The sequence below is a fragment of the Plenodomus lingam genome (assembly GCF_022343315.1).
Source record: "Plenodomus lingam strain CAN1 chromosome Unknown contig_17, whole genome shotgun sequence".
NCBI classification, from domain to species: domain Eukaryota; kingdom Fungi; phylum Ascomycota; class Dothideomycetes; order Pleosporales; family Leptosphaeriaceae; genus Plenodomus; species Plenodomus lingam.
In genome coordinates, this window is record NW_027093934.1 from 264,289 (window position 1) to 277,740 (window position 13,452).

Below are 13,452 nucleotides of genomic sequence, written 5' to 3' on the forward strand. Positions count from 1 at the left end.
AGGCGCTCTTGCGGTGCTATGAAAGAAAATTTTACTCCAATGGAAAGTACTGCACCCACTCACATGCCACTTCGTATAACAATCTGAGTCTGCTAGATCAGCCTAAGATCAGGCTGCAGTGACACGAGCCTTGGCTCCAAGGAAATGTTTCCAGTCCAGCATCTACAGCCCTACTATGCGGCTATCCGTCTACCAAGTCAATGACTATTCATGTTCTATTTTCAACCGGCCGCAGTTCCCCTTGAGTTATCAAATCTCTCGCTCCTGATGCTCACCTGAGGGAGTGCGATAGTTTTAGTGAATACTCCTTAGACTACGGCGCCTCATGCCAGCGCTCAGGCAGAATTCATCGAGACTCTGGTAGGCCGGTGTGTCGGGCCTGCATCACCCCTTTTGGCGGATATTGCGTACACGGTTTGGTTGCTAATCCCTCAAATAGGCAACACGATACCTGCTGTGTCAGTGCTCTAGACCCCGGATCGACATATTCATACAAGGATCGTCTCGGACATAAACACGCATGCCCAGTGTTACACGACAGCCGTTTGGAGGTAACACGCCGCAACAACATGCGCTCATTGGCAAGCCTCAGAATGACATTGCAGCGAAACGTCAGGACCCAAAGCAGACCTTATGCAGCACTCTGAAATCTCTGCTCAATCTGGTGTTACAGCTGTCGATAGGATGGGAGCGGAGTATACTCAGACCTATAACATAGGTCCCTTGCGTGTAACGGTAATGGGTTGCAGATATCCGCCGACCTGGTTGAAGGTTGAAGCGTGCTTTCAAACAGAATGATGTGCAAGCCGTCAGGGCTCTGTCTATCATTGATACTGACATGTTCTTCGGAGTTCTTAAGCCAGGTGGGGAATCAAGAAGGTATCACAGGCGTATACTCAGCTCCTACATATGGCTCAATCACCGTGTGCTAAGTAACGATTCTCCATGGCGCTTTCACACGACATTTTCGCACCGAACTTGTCACCATCCCAATCCAATTTGAGATGTTCTGCAGGATACACCAGTCTCGAACAGTCTCACTAGTAACCGTGGCGTGCCTTGCAGCTCCTCCTGTAAACACAAACACACTTGCCTGCCGCATCTGTTCGATTGTCGCGCCCCGCAACTGAACACGCAGCGTGTACCACAACATCTAGTGCTAAGTCTTATCCCTGGCCAGTAACAAGTTGCCATGAGTGAGCATGGCAATCCTTTGAGTAAATACCGATGATAACAGGCTCATGCCGCCAAGGACAATGGAATGGGCAAACCCAGTAAATTTGAAGGTACGCAATACAAAACAACTGAAATCCCCGAATGACGAACACGATCGACGCCATCGAACGCCAACATGTCATATTCAAGGCCACATAACAACCTGAAACCCAGATCCTTCTCCAGATGATTGAGTAGAAACCAACAGATATCCATTCAACAAACACTACGTGATCTACGGTACCGGACCATGCCGTGTCTTCTCAAAATGCATTCCACGTGGATACCGAACATAATCTCCTTTATTTGGCATGCCGATGTTCCGACAAGCCATGATTGAGGCAAAAAGCCTCCCGACCCACTCGTTCTTGTGCCCCCTCTCATTTCGTCAACCCATACTCCTTGCTGCATCATCTTGCATGCATAGGTTTTGTGCTAGTCGCCTGCAGTGTTTCGGAACATGCTGATGTCTTGCTTGCTAGGTCATTGCTAGGTAATTGAAGCATGGGGTCTGTCCGGAAGATATAAACATTTGGTTTATCCGGTTTGGATTTGCACATTGCACAACACATTACTCCATATCCCTTCCCGTCAGCCCATCACAAGATACCACGTTGTACGGCCAACGACATCACGCGATGAGTAATTCGACACAACTTCGTTGCGAGTACAATCATTGGTGGCGGAGGAGAAGCCTACGAACGAGGAATGAACATCGTCACAGGCTAAAGCAGAGTGCTGTGTTATCGCCATTCCCTTCGGCCTCCCAGGCGGTGGGCTGTGACCAGAAATCTATCTCTTCACCGCCGTTGTATCAAGAAAGTGTCGACCTTGAGAAAGCACTTCCTCTCTTCCCGTCTCCTCCACCGACTGCCCGCATTGATGCCGTCAGTGACCCAGTTTCTGCGCCTTCCACAGGCCTTCCTCTGCCGCAAAAGCGGACCTCATGGACACAGCAGCGAGCAATCAACCACCCACCCACCAGAGTCATACGAATTGGTCGATATCTTCGTTACTCGGCATTCACCGTCTACCGGAGACTCTTTACACTCGTCTTTGTGCTCAACAGCCTCGGCGCGCTCATCCTTGTCCAACACCATGGGCGTCGATTTGAGCGCGCCTTCACACTCGACATCCTCGCGGCACTTGCGAGTTCAAACTTCCTACTCGCCATACTCGTTCGACAGGACTTCGTCGTTAACCTCCTTTTCCGAACTACGTGGCTGGTCCCGTGGTATGTGCCGCTAAGGATACGAAAGGCTGCGGCTCGAGTGTACTGCTATGGTGGTGTCCATAGCGGTGCTGCTATTGCGGGGACGCTATGGTGGGTGATATTCACTGTGGCATTGAGCTGGATGTTTGCGCGGGCGGGGCTGTACATGTTTGTCATTACGATCCTGACATGGGTGCTGCTTGTTCTGCTACTCACGATATTATTACTCGCTCTGCCATCTCTTCGCGCGCGGTACCATGATACTTTCGAGATCACGCACCGATTCTTGGGCTGGACCTCGATTGCTTTGTTTTGGGCTCAACTTCTACTGCTCACTCAACATTCCGCTACATCGACCGTTTCACTCTTGACTTCACCTGGTTTTCTTACTCTCCTCATCCTGAACCCAACATTCTATACCCTCTCACTCACCACCCTTTTCCTCATCTATCCCTGGCTCCACCTTCGCCGCTGGACCTTCACCGCCACCCCATTATCTCCTCACGCCCTGCTTCTCTCATTCCCTAACCAAATCCATAAATTCTCCTGCCTGAGCATTTCGACCTCCCCACTCAGAGAATGGCACCCTTTCGCCACATTTCCTTCTTCTTCCCGTTGCCCCAATCATCCCCAGTCAGACCGCACTCCCCCCAGCACCGGCATCGTCATCTCCTCCGCCGGAAACTGGACCAGCAGCCTCATTCTCGCCGCACAGGCCAAAATGACTTCCCAGCTCTCCATGCCCTCCCAGCAAACGGGCAGGGAGAAGGGTACGGAAGGCGATGTCCGCATGCGTTTCTGGGTAAAAGGCCACCCGAAAGCTGGAGTCCTCAGCCTTTCCTGTCTATTCCCCCGCGTCATAATTCTTACCACTGGTTCAGGCGTTGGCCCTGCCCTTTCTTCCCTCCTTGACCGTCCACGTGGCCAATTTGTGCGACTAATCTGGTCGACGCGAACACCGCTACATACATATGGTGCAAGGATGCTCAGTCTAGTGCATGAGGCAGATGAAAATGCATTGATCATTGATACGAGCGCCATGGGCAGACCGGACCTGCTTGAGGTGGCATTGAGGGTGTATAAAGAGGTGCAGGCGGAAGCAGTATTTGTATTGAGTAACGAGAAGGTGACCAGACTGGTTGTTGGGGGTTTGGAGAAGAGGGGCGTCTGCGCTTTTGGACCTATCTGGGATTCTTGATTGATTGAAAATGCGTCGTAGTGGTACACGAGGTGGAAGGGGAGAGCATGAGGATGTTTTGCGATATATGATACCCCAGAGTGAAACACACGAACGCTCGGAGACATGTGAATGTACATTTTGATGGTTTCTGCTACATCTTTCAACCGGCTGTCTGAACAACCGTGCTATGATATACAAAAGCGCTTGCTATTTTCTCGTTTCGCACCGTCGTCCTTGCGCCTAGAGGAAAGGAACATGCAAGGGGGATAAACCAAGAGGATAAGACAAACCCAACTCGTCAGCCATGAAAGGTGCAAGAGGACATGGAACTAAGAAGGAAAGAAGGGAGAGAAGTCTTTGCGCCGTCGCTAATGTTCGTGCATAAACCGTGACCGACATGTCGTGTGACCACCGTCTGACGGTAGCTCTAGTCATCGTCGCCACGGCGGTTTGGGACTGCAAGACGGCCTGCGAGGATGGCTTCACGATCTTGTCGCATGCCCTCAAGGACCGCGACGAGACCACCAGCGCGCATTCGCTCTAACACAACCTTCATGCCCTCGCGCGCATTCGGTTGACTTCGTTGCGCACGCGTCAAGCCAATCTTCTCAATGTTGCGCTGTAGCGTCTGGGTGCCCCAACTCCTCAGAAAGCCCATCTTGGGCGGCTGCTCGTCCTCCACACTGGCCGCGCCCTCTCGTGCCAGCTCGCGCTTCTTCTTCCACGTCTCGCCAATGTGGCTATGCAGCGTGACCGAACTCGTAACATCTGTCGTTTCTCCCAAATCCTCCATCTTGACATTTGCACCGCCCTGTCCGCCAAATTGGAGGAAGCCGTGACGTTGGGCTGCGCCCTCCATGCCCTGAAACACCCTCGCCTCGTCGTGCACGGGGCGCCTAAATATCTGCCTCTCAACCACAGAGAGCACGCCGGTCCACTCTAGGTTTCGCGACTCTGTATCCATCCATCCTTCCTTGATGTCCACAACCGACTTCTCAAGGATATATGACTGCGTGTCGCCGCTTGCCGAGGCGCCAAGAAAGGAGCGTGGGAGAAGCTTGAGAACGGCCGAGGGAAGCTTTGAGCGCTTGAGGTGCAGGCGGATGGTGGTCAGACGTTGGAGCTCTGGGTCATAGTGGCGCGAGATGGTGTCTGTGGAGAGCACATGGGTGGAATATGGGTTCGGATAGCGGAGGAAGTAGGCGAGGGTGACGGCGGGAAAAGGGTACGAGTAGGTTTCGTTGGAGGAGTAGAACTTGACCATGTCGGCGCCAGTCAATGTCCTCCGTTGTCCTCCCTTGGAAAAGGACACTGGAGACCTTTGAGTACTATATGGCTGGTGGGGGGGAATGGCTCGTGTACTGGGGTGGGGTGGTTGGCTGTAGCTTTTCGTGGACCTGTAATGCTAGAGTAGTAGTCGTGGGTGTCTATCTGGGGTGATAAACAGGCATGGTCAGGCAGATCCAATTGCAATGTCACAATTGGATACTACGCAGCAGAAGGTTGAATGGTGAAGCAAAGCGGGGGAGCTGGGGGTGGTGGTGTGACGACAGCAGGACAGAAGCATCCAGATTCCAGACACAGCTTGCTGCCCAGATGGCCGGGTGGACAGGCGATCTCTGACGACTGTCACGAGATTTTGCCTTTGCGCTTGGGCCCCGGGGGTTGTGAACGTTTAGCCGCCGCCTGGTGGCTGGACTGTGGCTGTGCAGTTAGGTGTGGCGCCAACGCGGGGCTCTGGTGGGGGGTTGTGGCTGGTGGGGGTGCTGGTGTGACTAAAGACTTGTCAATTCATCTGACTCAAACCAACGACCTATGGGATTTGTATGCTTCTGCGCCTCTGTTCACACATTTGTTCTTTGCCATCTAGATATCAGGCAGTCATTGCCCTTGCTACCTCCCTTCCCCTCACCATGACTGAGCCTGAGCCTCCCGCCGTGGCCGCCCTCAGTCTCGCTGATACTGCAGCCCAGCCGGTGTCCAAGGCAACAGAGCAGGAAATCAATCCCTGGGATGTGCAGGCCGCCGTTGATGAACATGGAAATGTCAAGGAGTTCGACTATGTCGCAATCTCCCAGCAGTGGGCAACCAAGCTCATAGACGATGCTCTGCTCGAGCGTTTCGAGCGCGTGACTGGTCACAAACCGCACCGCTGGCTACGGAGACGACTGTTCTTCTCCCACCGCGATCTGGAGCTCATCCTCGACCTTTATGAGCGCGGAGAAGACATACTACTCTACACAGGCCGAGGCCCCAGCAGCGACGCCATGCACATTGGCCACACGATTCCATTTGAATTCACAAAGTGGTTGCAGGATGTCTTTGATGTACCCCTCGTCATCATGTTGACCGATGACGAAAAGTTCCTCTTTAAAGAAAAGTTGAAGCAAGAAGAGGTCTACGAATTTGCGCGCCAAAATGCAAAAGACATCATCAGCATTGGCTTCGACGTGAAGAAAACGTTCATGTACATTGATTCCGAGTTCTTTACCTCTGGTTTCAACAGGCACTTCAATCTAAACTCAACCGAATTTGAGAAACTTGTCACAAATAACCAAGTCCGCGGTGCATTCGGTTTCCACGGCTCAACCAACATTGGCAGCAATGCATTCGCTGCAAAACAATGCGTGGCCGCCTTTGCCTCCTCCTACCCTTTCATCTGGGGCGAGGACTCGCAGACATACCGCCGCTCCAAGAAACTCGCCAGCATACCCTGCCTCATTCCTTGTGCCATAGATCAGGACCCATACTTCCGCCTCGTGCGCGAGAACTGTGGTCGTATGGACCTTCCGTCGCCCAAGCCCGCCCTTATTCATTCCAAATTTTTGACCTCTTTACAAGGCGCCGGTGGCAAAATGAGTGCCTCAAATCCCAACTCAGCAATCTTCATGAGCGACACTGAGAAACAAATCAAGAAGAAGATCAACAATGCATTCTCAGGTGGTCAAGAGACACTGGAGCTGCATCGCGAGAAGGGAGGAAACCCCGACATCGACGTACCCTACCAATATCTCGCTTACTTCGAAGACGACGATGAGAAGCTCCTGAGACTAGCAGACGAATATCGCGCTGGCACATTACTTACCGGTGACATGAAGAAAGAATGCATAGCCATGATGGCACAATACGTCAGCAAATTCCAGGCAGCGCGAGAAAAGGTCGACGATGAAGTGCTAGAGCAGTTCTTACGGCCAAGGAAACTAGAGTGGAAGGGCAATCCTAACCCGACAAAGCCTAAGATTGAGAAGCCAGAGGAGAAGAAGGGGGATGATAAGCCAACGTTGGACGCAGATGGGAACCCGATGACGAAGAATGCGATGAAGAAAGCACAAAAGCTGGCGGAAATTGAGAGGAAAAAAGCCGAGAAAGCGGCGGCAGCGGCACAGAAGTAAGGGAATGCAGAAATTAGTAGAAAACGAGTTTCGATGGCTTCTCCCAATACAAAATCATCTGGCAGCTGATTGCACACAGAGGTGCAGCTTACTTTTTCGCATAAGCTCGCATCGCCTAGTCTATGGTGGATGCTAGATGACAGGTATTGCGGTATGAGTCCAATCCCACATGACAGTAAACTTCAAGACAGACCGCGGTTGATGATGCATGCCAATATCTTGGGACACGTTTTACATGACCTAGATCGAGCCGAAAAATATGCTGTGCAGATACCAAACTCTGGTTCTATGAGACTTCTTCTCTGGGATGGTACACATAAGGGGAGACGGGACCCGGACGAATCTCTGAGGAGTATCGTTTGCAAGGGTATCTGGACAACGTTGAAAGCCGGCAAGGTCGGAAACGCCAAAATTCAGCCAAGGCACTAAAGATCGACAAGACATTGACTACACCGATCCAACTCATGGATACATCACTCACCTTCTTATGCAAAGACTAACTTACCCCATAATATGCGCTGCACTAACTTGAACACGCCGGTTACAGAGCGGAGATGTTGTGAATCTAAAACTCCATAAATCAACGTGCCTGTCCCCGACCACTTGTGATCTTCAGCACGATGCTCACATCTTCCTCGCGGCCCAACACGCTGCCTTGTAACCTGCTGAAGACAATTTCAAATGGGGCTGAAGGAATGGCCGCTGTTGATTCTCTACACTGGGGCCTCCCTTAAACAATACCTAGGTACATAGTAAGCACCTACACGCCGGCCAAACCCCGCAATAAGGCGAAGCCGCCGTTATAAGCCCAGAGAGGCTGGGCGACGAGAGATTTTCCATCTCCATTGGCTCTCAGTACCACTCACGTGCTCTGCCAGGAGTCTGGCCAGGACATGTTGTGCTCTGGGTCCACTCGGCATGACCATAGTTTTTAGATGGGGTTGGGCCAGTACGAGGGCTCCGTGTGCTCGAGTGTCGCCCTTACGATCTGCTTCTGGACAGTGCTCCTAGAGCGAAGGGACCAGAGAACCTTGTAACCCCAGTTGTTACCCGGTCGGCCATTCATATCCAGCGGGGGTGCGATCGGTGCTAACCACACAGCGTAGGCATGCCGTTGTCTAAGACGTTGCCAAAACCCCAGACTCTCTCCACGCCCCTGACTCGAAGTGAAGGCTAATCCCATCCGCGCGGCGCCAGTGGCTATGTATAAAATCAATATTTATTTGGGGGGGAAAAGGGAACACTTGCCTCGGTCGACTAGTGTGTCGTGGGTATAAGGGTCTCGGTGTCGTCTCAGGGTAGCAAATTGCACAGTTTCCTAAATCTCAAAGTGTTTTGCCGGCTTCAAGGGACAATAGATTCTGCACCCGTGCCCCATCATAAACGGTGTTTCACGTGCCGTCGTCGACGAGTAGAAGATAAATCCGGGCTTCAAATCCAGCATGAGTAGCGATGGGGAATACAAGGCAGAAATGCTGCACAAGGAAGAGAATGGGCTCCCGCCTAACCATAGTACGGACGGCGACGTCATCTTCGATGCGGTCGAGGAGAAGAGACTACTTCGCAAGATAGACTGGCGGCTGTTGCCTATACTGGGTGCTTTGTACTCGATTGCACTCATTGATCGTACCAATGTAAGTGCTCTAGTATTCCTTCGAATTCCGCTCGCTACTAACCAAACCTCCCAGATTGCAAATGCAAGAGTAGCAGGAATGGGCGCCGATCTCAATCTGCAGATTGGTGATCGATACACGATTGTCCTGGTGTTGTTCTTCCCGACTTATTTCCTCCTCGAACTTCCCTCCAACATGATTCTGCGGAAAGTGGGCAGCGCAAACTGGCTATCATTTATTGCGCTTTCGTGGGGCGCCGTTATGATTGGACAGGGTTTTGTAGAGAGCTGGATATCGTTGGGTATCTGTCGTATTCTCCTCGGTGCGTTCGAGGCTGGTTTCTTCCCTGGCTGTGTCTACCTCATCACATGTTGGTACAAGCGGTATGAAGTACAGAAACGGTACGTCTGGGATTATTTGTCGCAGTAAAAGAAGCTCGGAACTTTTGGCTGATTTTGAGATATAGGTTGGGTGGTTTCTACCTCTTCTCCGTCGGCATTGGCGGGCTCGCCAACATCCTCGCATATGGAATCATGCAAATGGAGGGAACAGCAAACATACGCGGCTGGAGGTGGATCTTCATTTTGGAAGGGATACTGACTTGCGTTGTCGCCATTGCAGCCTGGTTCGTTATCCTAGATTTCCCAGACAAGGCGGAGAAGAAAGGCTACTTGACCCGGACTGAAGCCTCGGTGATTCTACAACGCATCGAAGACGACCGCGGCGACTCAGTCGACGACCCTCTAACCTGGGCCAAGTTTGTCCATCATCTAGGAGATATCCGTCTCTGGGCGTACGCATCCATGTTCATGTCGACCACCATGCCCGCCTACGCCTTCTCCTACTTCCTCCCCGTCATCCTCCTAGGCATGGGCTACTCCCCCGGCGCCGCAAACGCACTAGCCGCACCCCCCGCCATCGTCGCCATGTTCACAGCGTTTGGGTTCGCATGGTTAGGCGACAAGTACCGCGTCCGCGCGCCCGTTATTGCAACACAGTCCATCCTCGCCATTGTCGGCCTCATGATTGTCGCCTACTCGACCAACAACGGGGCCCGGTACTTTGGCACGTTTCTCGGCGTCTGCGGCTGTCAGGGCAATGTGCCTGCCATTCTGGCCTACCAGTCCAACAATATCCGTGGCCAGAGCAAGCGCAGCGTGGGCAGTGCGCTGCAGATTGGGTTTGGTGCAATCGGAGGGATAATTGCGTCGACGACGTTCAAGGAGGCGGATGCGCCGAGATATGTGACGGGGCTTTGGGTCACGGCTGGGCTGCAGTTCTTCATCTTGGCTATCTTGTGCGGGACTACTTGGTACTTTATGAAGAAGAACAAGCAGGTCGATAGAGAGACGGCCAATGGAGAGGCGGTGACGCCGATTGAGGGACAGGTGGGATTCAAGTATACCTTGTAATCTTTTGCTGTCGATGACTTTTGATAAACGATGTGATGAATTCTTTAGTACTGTTCAGACGGCATTGATTTCAACCGCAATAGCATGATTTTTATGTTCAAAGTTTTTTTTTACAGTGTCTGTAGCCCAACAGCTCAGTTCTGCGAATATGAAAAGTATAAGTCATTTAAAGGCCTTCAAAGCTTGCTTCGAAGATAGTAGAGTGGTAAAAGAAGTCCATGGTGGTTCTATCCACACGTCGTCCAAGTCTGGGGTAACTAGCGTGACGATGACGCACGATGGGGAACATGGCAACGCCCCTGCAGCGCCCACGTTCCACAAGTGCATCAGCTGAATATAGCATCACCAGTGCAGCCATGTCCCGTCCAGTCAGCTGCGCTGTTCGCAGTGGCAGTCCACTACCTACCTAGCTAGAGTATGTTTCCCGCACGATACCCGCCCGCCTCATTCCCTACACACACTGCTCGACAAGCTATATTGACATCTTTCGCATACTTTTGCATTGAAAACAACCCCAGAAAAACCACTCCCTCGACTTTGTAATTCTAATTGTTAATCGTCACGCCGCTTCCTTCCCTTTCAACCACCCGTCCTTTGTGAATGCAGCCACAACACACGGCCTGCGTAGCCCACTCTAGCACGACCTCCTCCCTCGCCGATTCGACAGACGGCGATTGCGCCAAGTGCCAGTCGCCTCACAAAGGGCATTCTTCCATAGAAATATACGACAGCGACCAGTCTTGTTCACCATGAGCGCGAAACACAATCTCCATGTCGCCGCGCCTATTCCCCCGCACCTCTCCCCCGACGCCGTCATCGCCGCTCTGCACGACCACAACACGGCGCTCACGCTGCAAGCGCTCACATGCGGGCATGAGAAAGCGGCCTCGAACCACCCGGGCACACTAAAAGACACGTACTGGTACCCACCCGACCAGTACCCCATCACAACCTACAATGTCACTGAATGCATAACCATCCTGCCCGGCGTGGGAGACTGGGGTAAGAAATATATCAAATTTCCCAGTTGCTTCCAGGACACCAAGCACGGTATCAAGACGCGTGCGGATGCAAGCGGTGTGGTTATACGGGCAGAGTTCCGTGTTGTGCGTGGAGGCGCTGGCGCCGAAGTGGAGGGCGAGGGCATGGGCGTAGGAGACGCCGAGTGGGTGCTGGTGGAGGACGTCGAGGTGAGCTGTAGCTGGTGGCTCATGCCGTTTGTGAAGGGCAAGATGGAGCAGGCGCATCGAGACGTGTGCCGCAAGGTGGTGGAGAAAGTGGAGATGCAAAGAATGCAGGAGGAGGTTGCGCAGACGTCACCGAGGGGGAAGAGTAGGGCAGGCAACGCAGCAAGTGATGGCGACCATGGGAAGCCCGGCGAGGTCGGTTCTGCAAGTCCGCATAGCGTCAGCGACGATGCTGCAGAAGTCGACGCAAAGGACTCGCAAAGGCTGGAGATGCCAACTTCGCTGCCTGAAAAGATCACTTATGGTTGATCCAATTGTGGATACTCTTATACCAAACTCTGCACTAATTCTCCGGTCTGCAAGGCTATATATCAAACAGCCTTCTACACTACCCGGTCAAGTCTCAGGTTCAATTGCAATGTCGTAACAGAATACTCAGATACACCAAAACGAAGCACACTGCTATGGAATGAATGCAGTTCCATGATCGCTGTCGCTATTTAGCTCACATACCCGCGTGATGTAAAGGCTGACAAGGCAAAACACCTGGGTTCAACAGCTCCGCTCTTAAACACCTTCTATGTGACCGTTCTAGACGCATTACTAGGGTCGGGATCTCTTGGTTGTCCTATAGGGGATGACCAGAGAATTAGAGGCGTGCTGAGAGCCTTCGCGCTGTCGTATGTACGAGAGCTCCTACGTTGCGATGTATAGCAAGCATCTGACAGAATCAATCCTGTCTTCAGTAAAACCATTCTCCATCGCCATAAGCCGTTGGGGCCCAAAATCTTTTGTGCTATACCATGAGGTGTGACGCAGCTCAGCGTCGAACGCAAAGATCGCTTCGAATGACCCATTTCTCACCCTCTAGAACCTCCCGGCCTTCGTGAAGCATACAGTCAACGCCATGGCGATGCAACAAGGCGAGACCAGCCTCCAACTCGACAACAATGGGCGGGGGTGGTGGGTCTCTGCTTTTTTTACTGGGAGGCTCAGGATAGAAGACGGTTTCGCCACCGATGCAACCATTGGACGCTGAAGTCAGGTACAGCAGCAAGGTCCAAGTAGTGCGTGCCGCAATAGATGGGGAGCCCGGTAGGGTAACGATATTGGAGTCATCATCTGCATCGTCAGCACATCTGGGTTCATCAAGTGGCTGCAGTGTGCATCTAAAGAAAAAAGACACATACAATGCTGATCAAAGAACTGGCCCTTTGAGTAACGGTAGAGTCGAATGTTAGGGTTAAGGCCAATGACTTGGCCCCCCCACAAGTCGCCCTCTTCCCCTCGGCCAGAGACCAGTGTCTTCAACGCAGTCTCATGCCAAAGCCTCTCAGCGAATACAGGGTCGTGAGCTTGGAAGCGATCATTGACACGGACAGCGTCGCCTTTTTTGGGCTTCCCTGGCGTAGTCGTCAAGGGAAGCGAGGCGAGAAACGAGACGTAAGTTTTGCATAGACTGGCTGTCCACAGATGAGGGATGGTAAGGATCTGGCCAGGCAGCAAATCGTGGAGGGCGAGGTCTGGTTCTGGAATGAGGGGAGTGAATGCAGGCCAGTTGGGAGGGGTAGCTGCTGGCGGTGCAGGAGCGGTTGGCTTGGAGGTCGATACTGCAAGGTGCTTGCCCTTCTTCTTGGTATTAGAGGGCATGACTTGGGTCGTGTGGCGTCATAGGAGGGAAATCTTGGTAACCGGCCAGGTATTGTCCTGGGTTGAAAGACAGGTGCGGTGGAAAAGGTTGGGATGGATGGATAGCTCCTGCCACGACAACGCTTGTACGGGTAGGCACGGTGGCTAGTTGGTAGGTGACGGTGGATGCAGCAAAGGCAGGCAGGCAGGCAGGCAGGCAGGCAGGCAGGCAGGCTCAACAGTGCGTGTAAACAAGAGGCCGCAATCTCCTGCCATCAAACGCCTATCTCGACTCTTCTCTCTTCACTCTATCCTCCTCACTCTATCCTCCTCTATCCTCTCTCCTCTCTCCAGGGCTCTCTTCCCCCCGTTGGCTCTTCCTTGGCTTACCGTACCTCTCACGCCCCTCTCTCGCTTTACTTTGCTACACTCGCAACTTTTCCACTCCCCGCCCTGCACGTGTGTGCCTTTTTGTCCGTCTTCTGACAAGATTACTGGTCTCTTCCTCGTCCGTCGCTAGTAAGTCGTTTGCTTTTCTCTTCTTCTTCTTCTTCTTCTTCTTCTTCTTCTGTTACCTATCAAGGGGTACAAACATCTGTCTTTCGCACTTG

At 52.5% G+C, this 13,452-nt stretch overlaps 8 protein-coding genes across 8 annotated transcripts; 6 read left to right on the top strand and 2 right to left on the bottom strand.

Moving 5' to 3' along the window:
* Positions 1–520: 520 nt before the first annotated feature.
* On the top strand, positions 521–718 carry IAQ61_003092 (uncharacterized protein; the record flags this gene model as incomplete). The annotated part of the gene is made up of 1 exon (XM_003844703.1): positions 521–718. The coding sequence occupies one exon, from the start codon at positions 521–523 to the stop codon at positions 716–718; it is 198 nt and encodes a 65-aa protein (XP_003844751.1).
* Positions 719–1,853: 1,135 nt separating this feature from the next.
* On the top strand, positions 1,854–3,626 carry IAQ61_003093 (uncharacterized protein; the record flags this gene model as incomplete). Its single annotated transcript, XM_003844704.1, has 1 exon — positions 1,854–3,626. The coding sequence occupies one exon, from the start codon at positions 1,854–1,856 to the stop codon at positions 3,624–3,626; it is 1,773 nt and encodes a 590-aa protein (XP_003844752.1).
* Positions 3,627–4,035: 409 nt separating this feature from the next.
* IAQ61_003094 (uncharacterized protein) lies at positions 4,036–4,872 on the bottom strand (the record flags this gene model as incomplete). The annotated part of the gene is made up of 1 exon (XM_003844705.1): positions 4,036–4,872. The coding sequence occupies one exon, from the start codon at positions 4,870–4,872 to the stop codon at positions 4,036–4,038; it is 837 nt and encodes a 278-aa protein (XP_003844753.1).
* A 547-nt stretch (positions 4,873–5,419) lies between these two features.
* On the top strand, positions 5,420–7,000 carry IAQ61_003095 (uncharacterized protein; the record flags this gene model as incomplete). The annotated part of the gene is made up of 1 exon (XM_003844706.2): positions 5,420–7,000. Exon 1 carries the CDS (start codon positions 5,435–5,437, stop codon positions 6,998–7,000), a length of 1,566 nt encoding a protein of 521 aa, XP_003844754.2. The 5' UTR covers positions 5,420–5,434.
* A 129-nt stretch (positions 7,001–7,129) lies between these two features.
* IAQ61_003096 (uncharacterized protein) lies at positions 7,130–7,429 on the top strand (the record flags this gene model as incomplete). The annotated part of the gene is made up of 1 exon (XM_066095833.1): positions 7,130–7,429. The coding sequence occupies one exon, from the start codon at positions 7,130–7,132 to the stop codon at positions 7,427–7,429; it is 300 nt and encodes a 99-aa protein (XP_065954078.1).
* Positions 7,430–8,442: 1,013 nt separating this feature from the next.
* Positions 8,443–10,104, top strand: IAQ61_003097 (uncharacterized protein; the record flags this gene model as incomplete). The annotated part of the gene is made up of 3 exons (XM_003844707.2): positions 8,443–8,634; positions 8,689–9,014; positions 9,080–10,104. 3 exons carry the CDS (start codon positions 8,443–8,445, stop codon positions 10,023–10,025), a joined length of 1,464 nt encoding a protein of 487 aa, XP_003844755.1. The 3' UTR covers positions 10,026–10,104.
* A 670-nt stretch (positions 10,105–10,774) lies between these two features.
* Positions 10,775–11,521, top strand: IAQ61_003098 (uncharacterized protein; the record flags this gene model as incomplete). The annotated part of the gene is made up of 1 exon (XM_003844708.1): positions 10,775–11,521. One exon carries the CDS (start codon positions 10,775–10,777, stop codon positions 11,519–11,521), a length of 747 nt encoding a protein of 248 aa, XP_003844756.1.
* A 511-nt stretch (positions 11,522–12,032) lies between these two features.
* On the bottom strand, positions 12,033–12,864 carry IAQ61_003099 (uncharacterized protein; the record flags this gene model as incomplete). Its single annotated transcript, XM_003844709.2, has 2 exons — positions 12,403–12,864; positions 12,033–12,334 (listed from the first exon to the last, which is right to left on the bottom strand). Exons 1-2 carry the CDS (start codon positions 12,860–12,862, stop codon positions 12,033–12,035), a joined length of 762 nt encoding a protein of 253 aa, XP_003844757.1. The 5' UTR covers positions 12,863–12,864.
* Between the last annotated feature and the right edge of the window lie 588 nt (positions 12,865–13,452).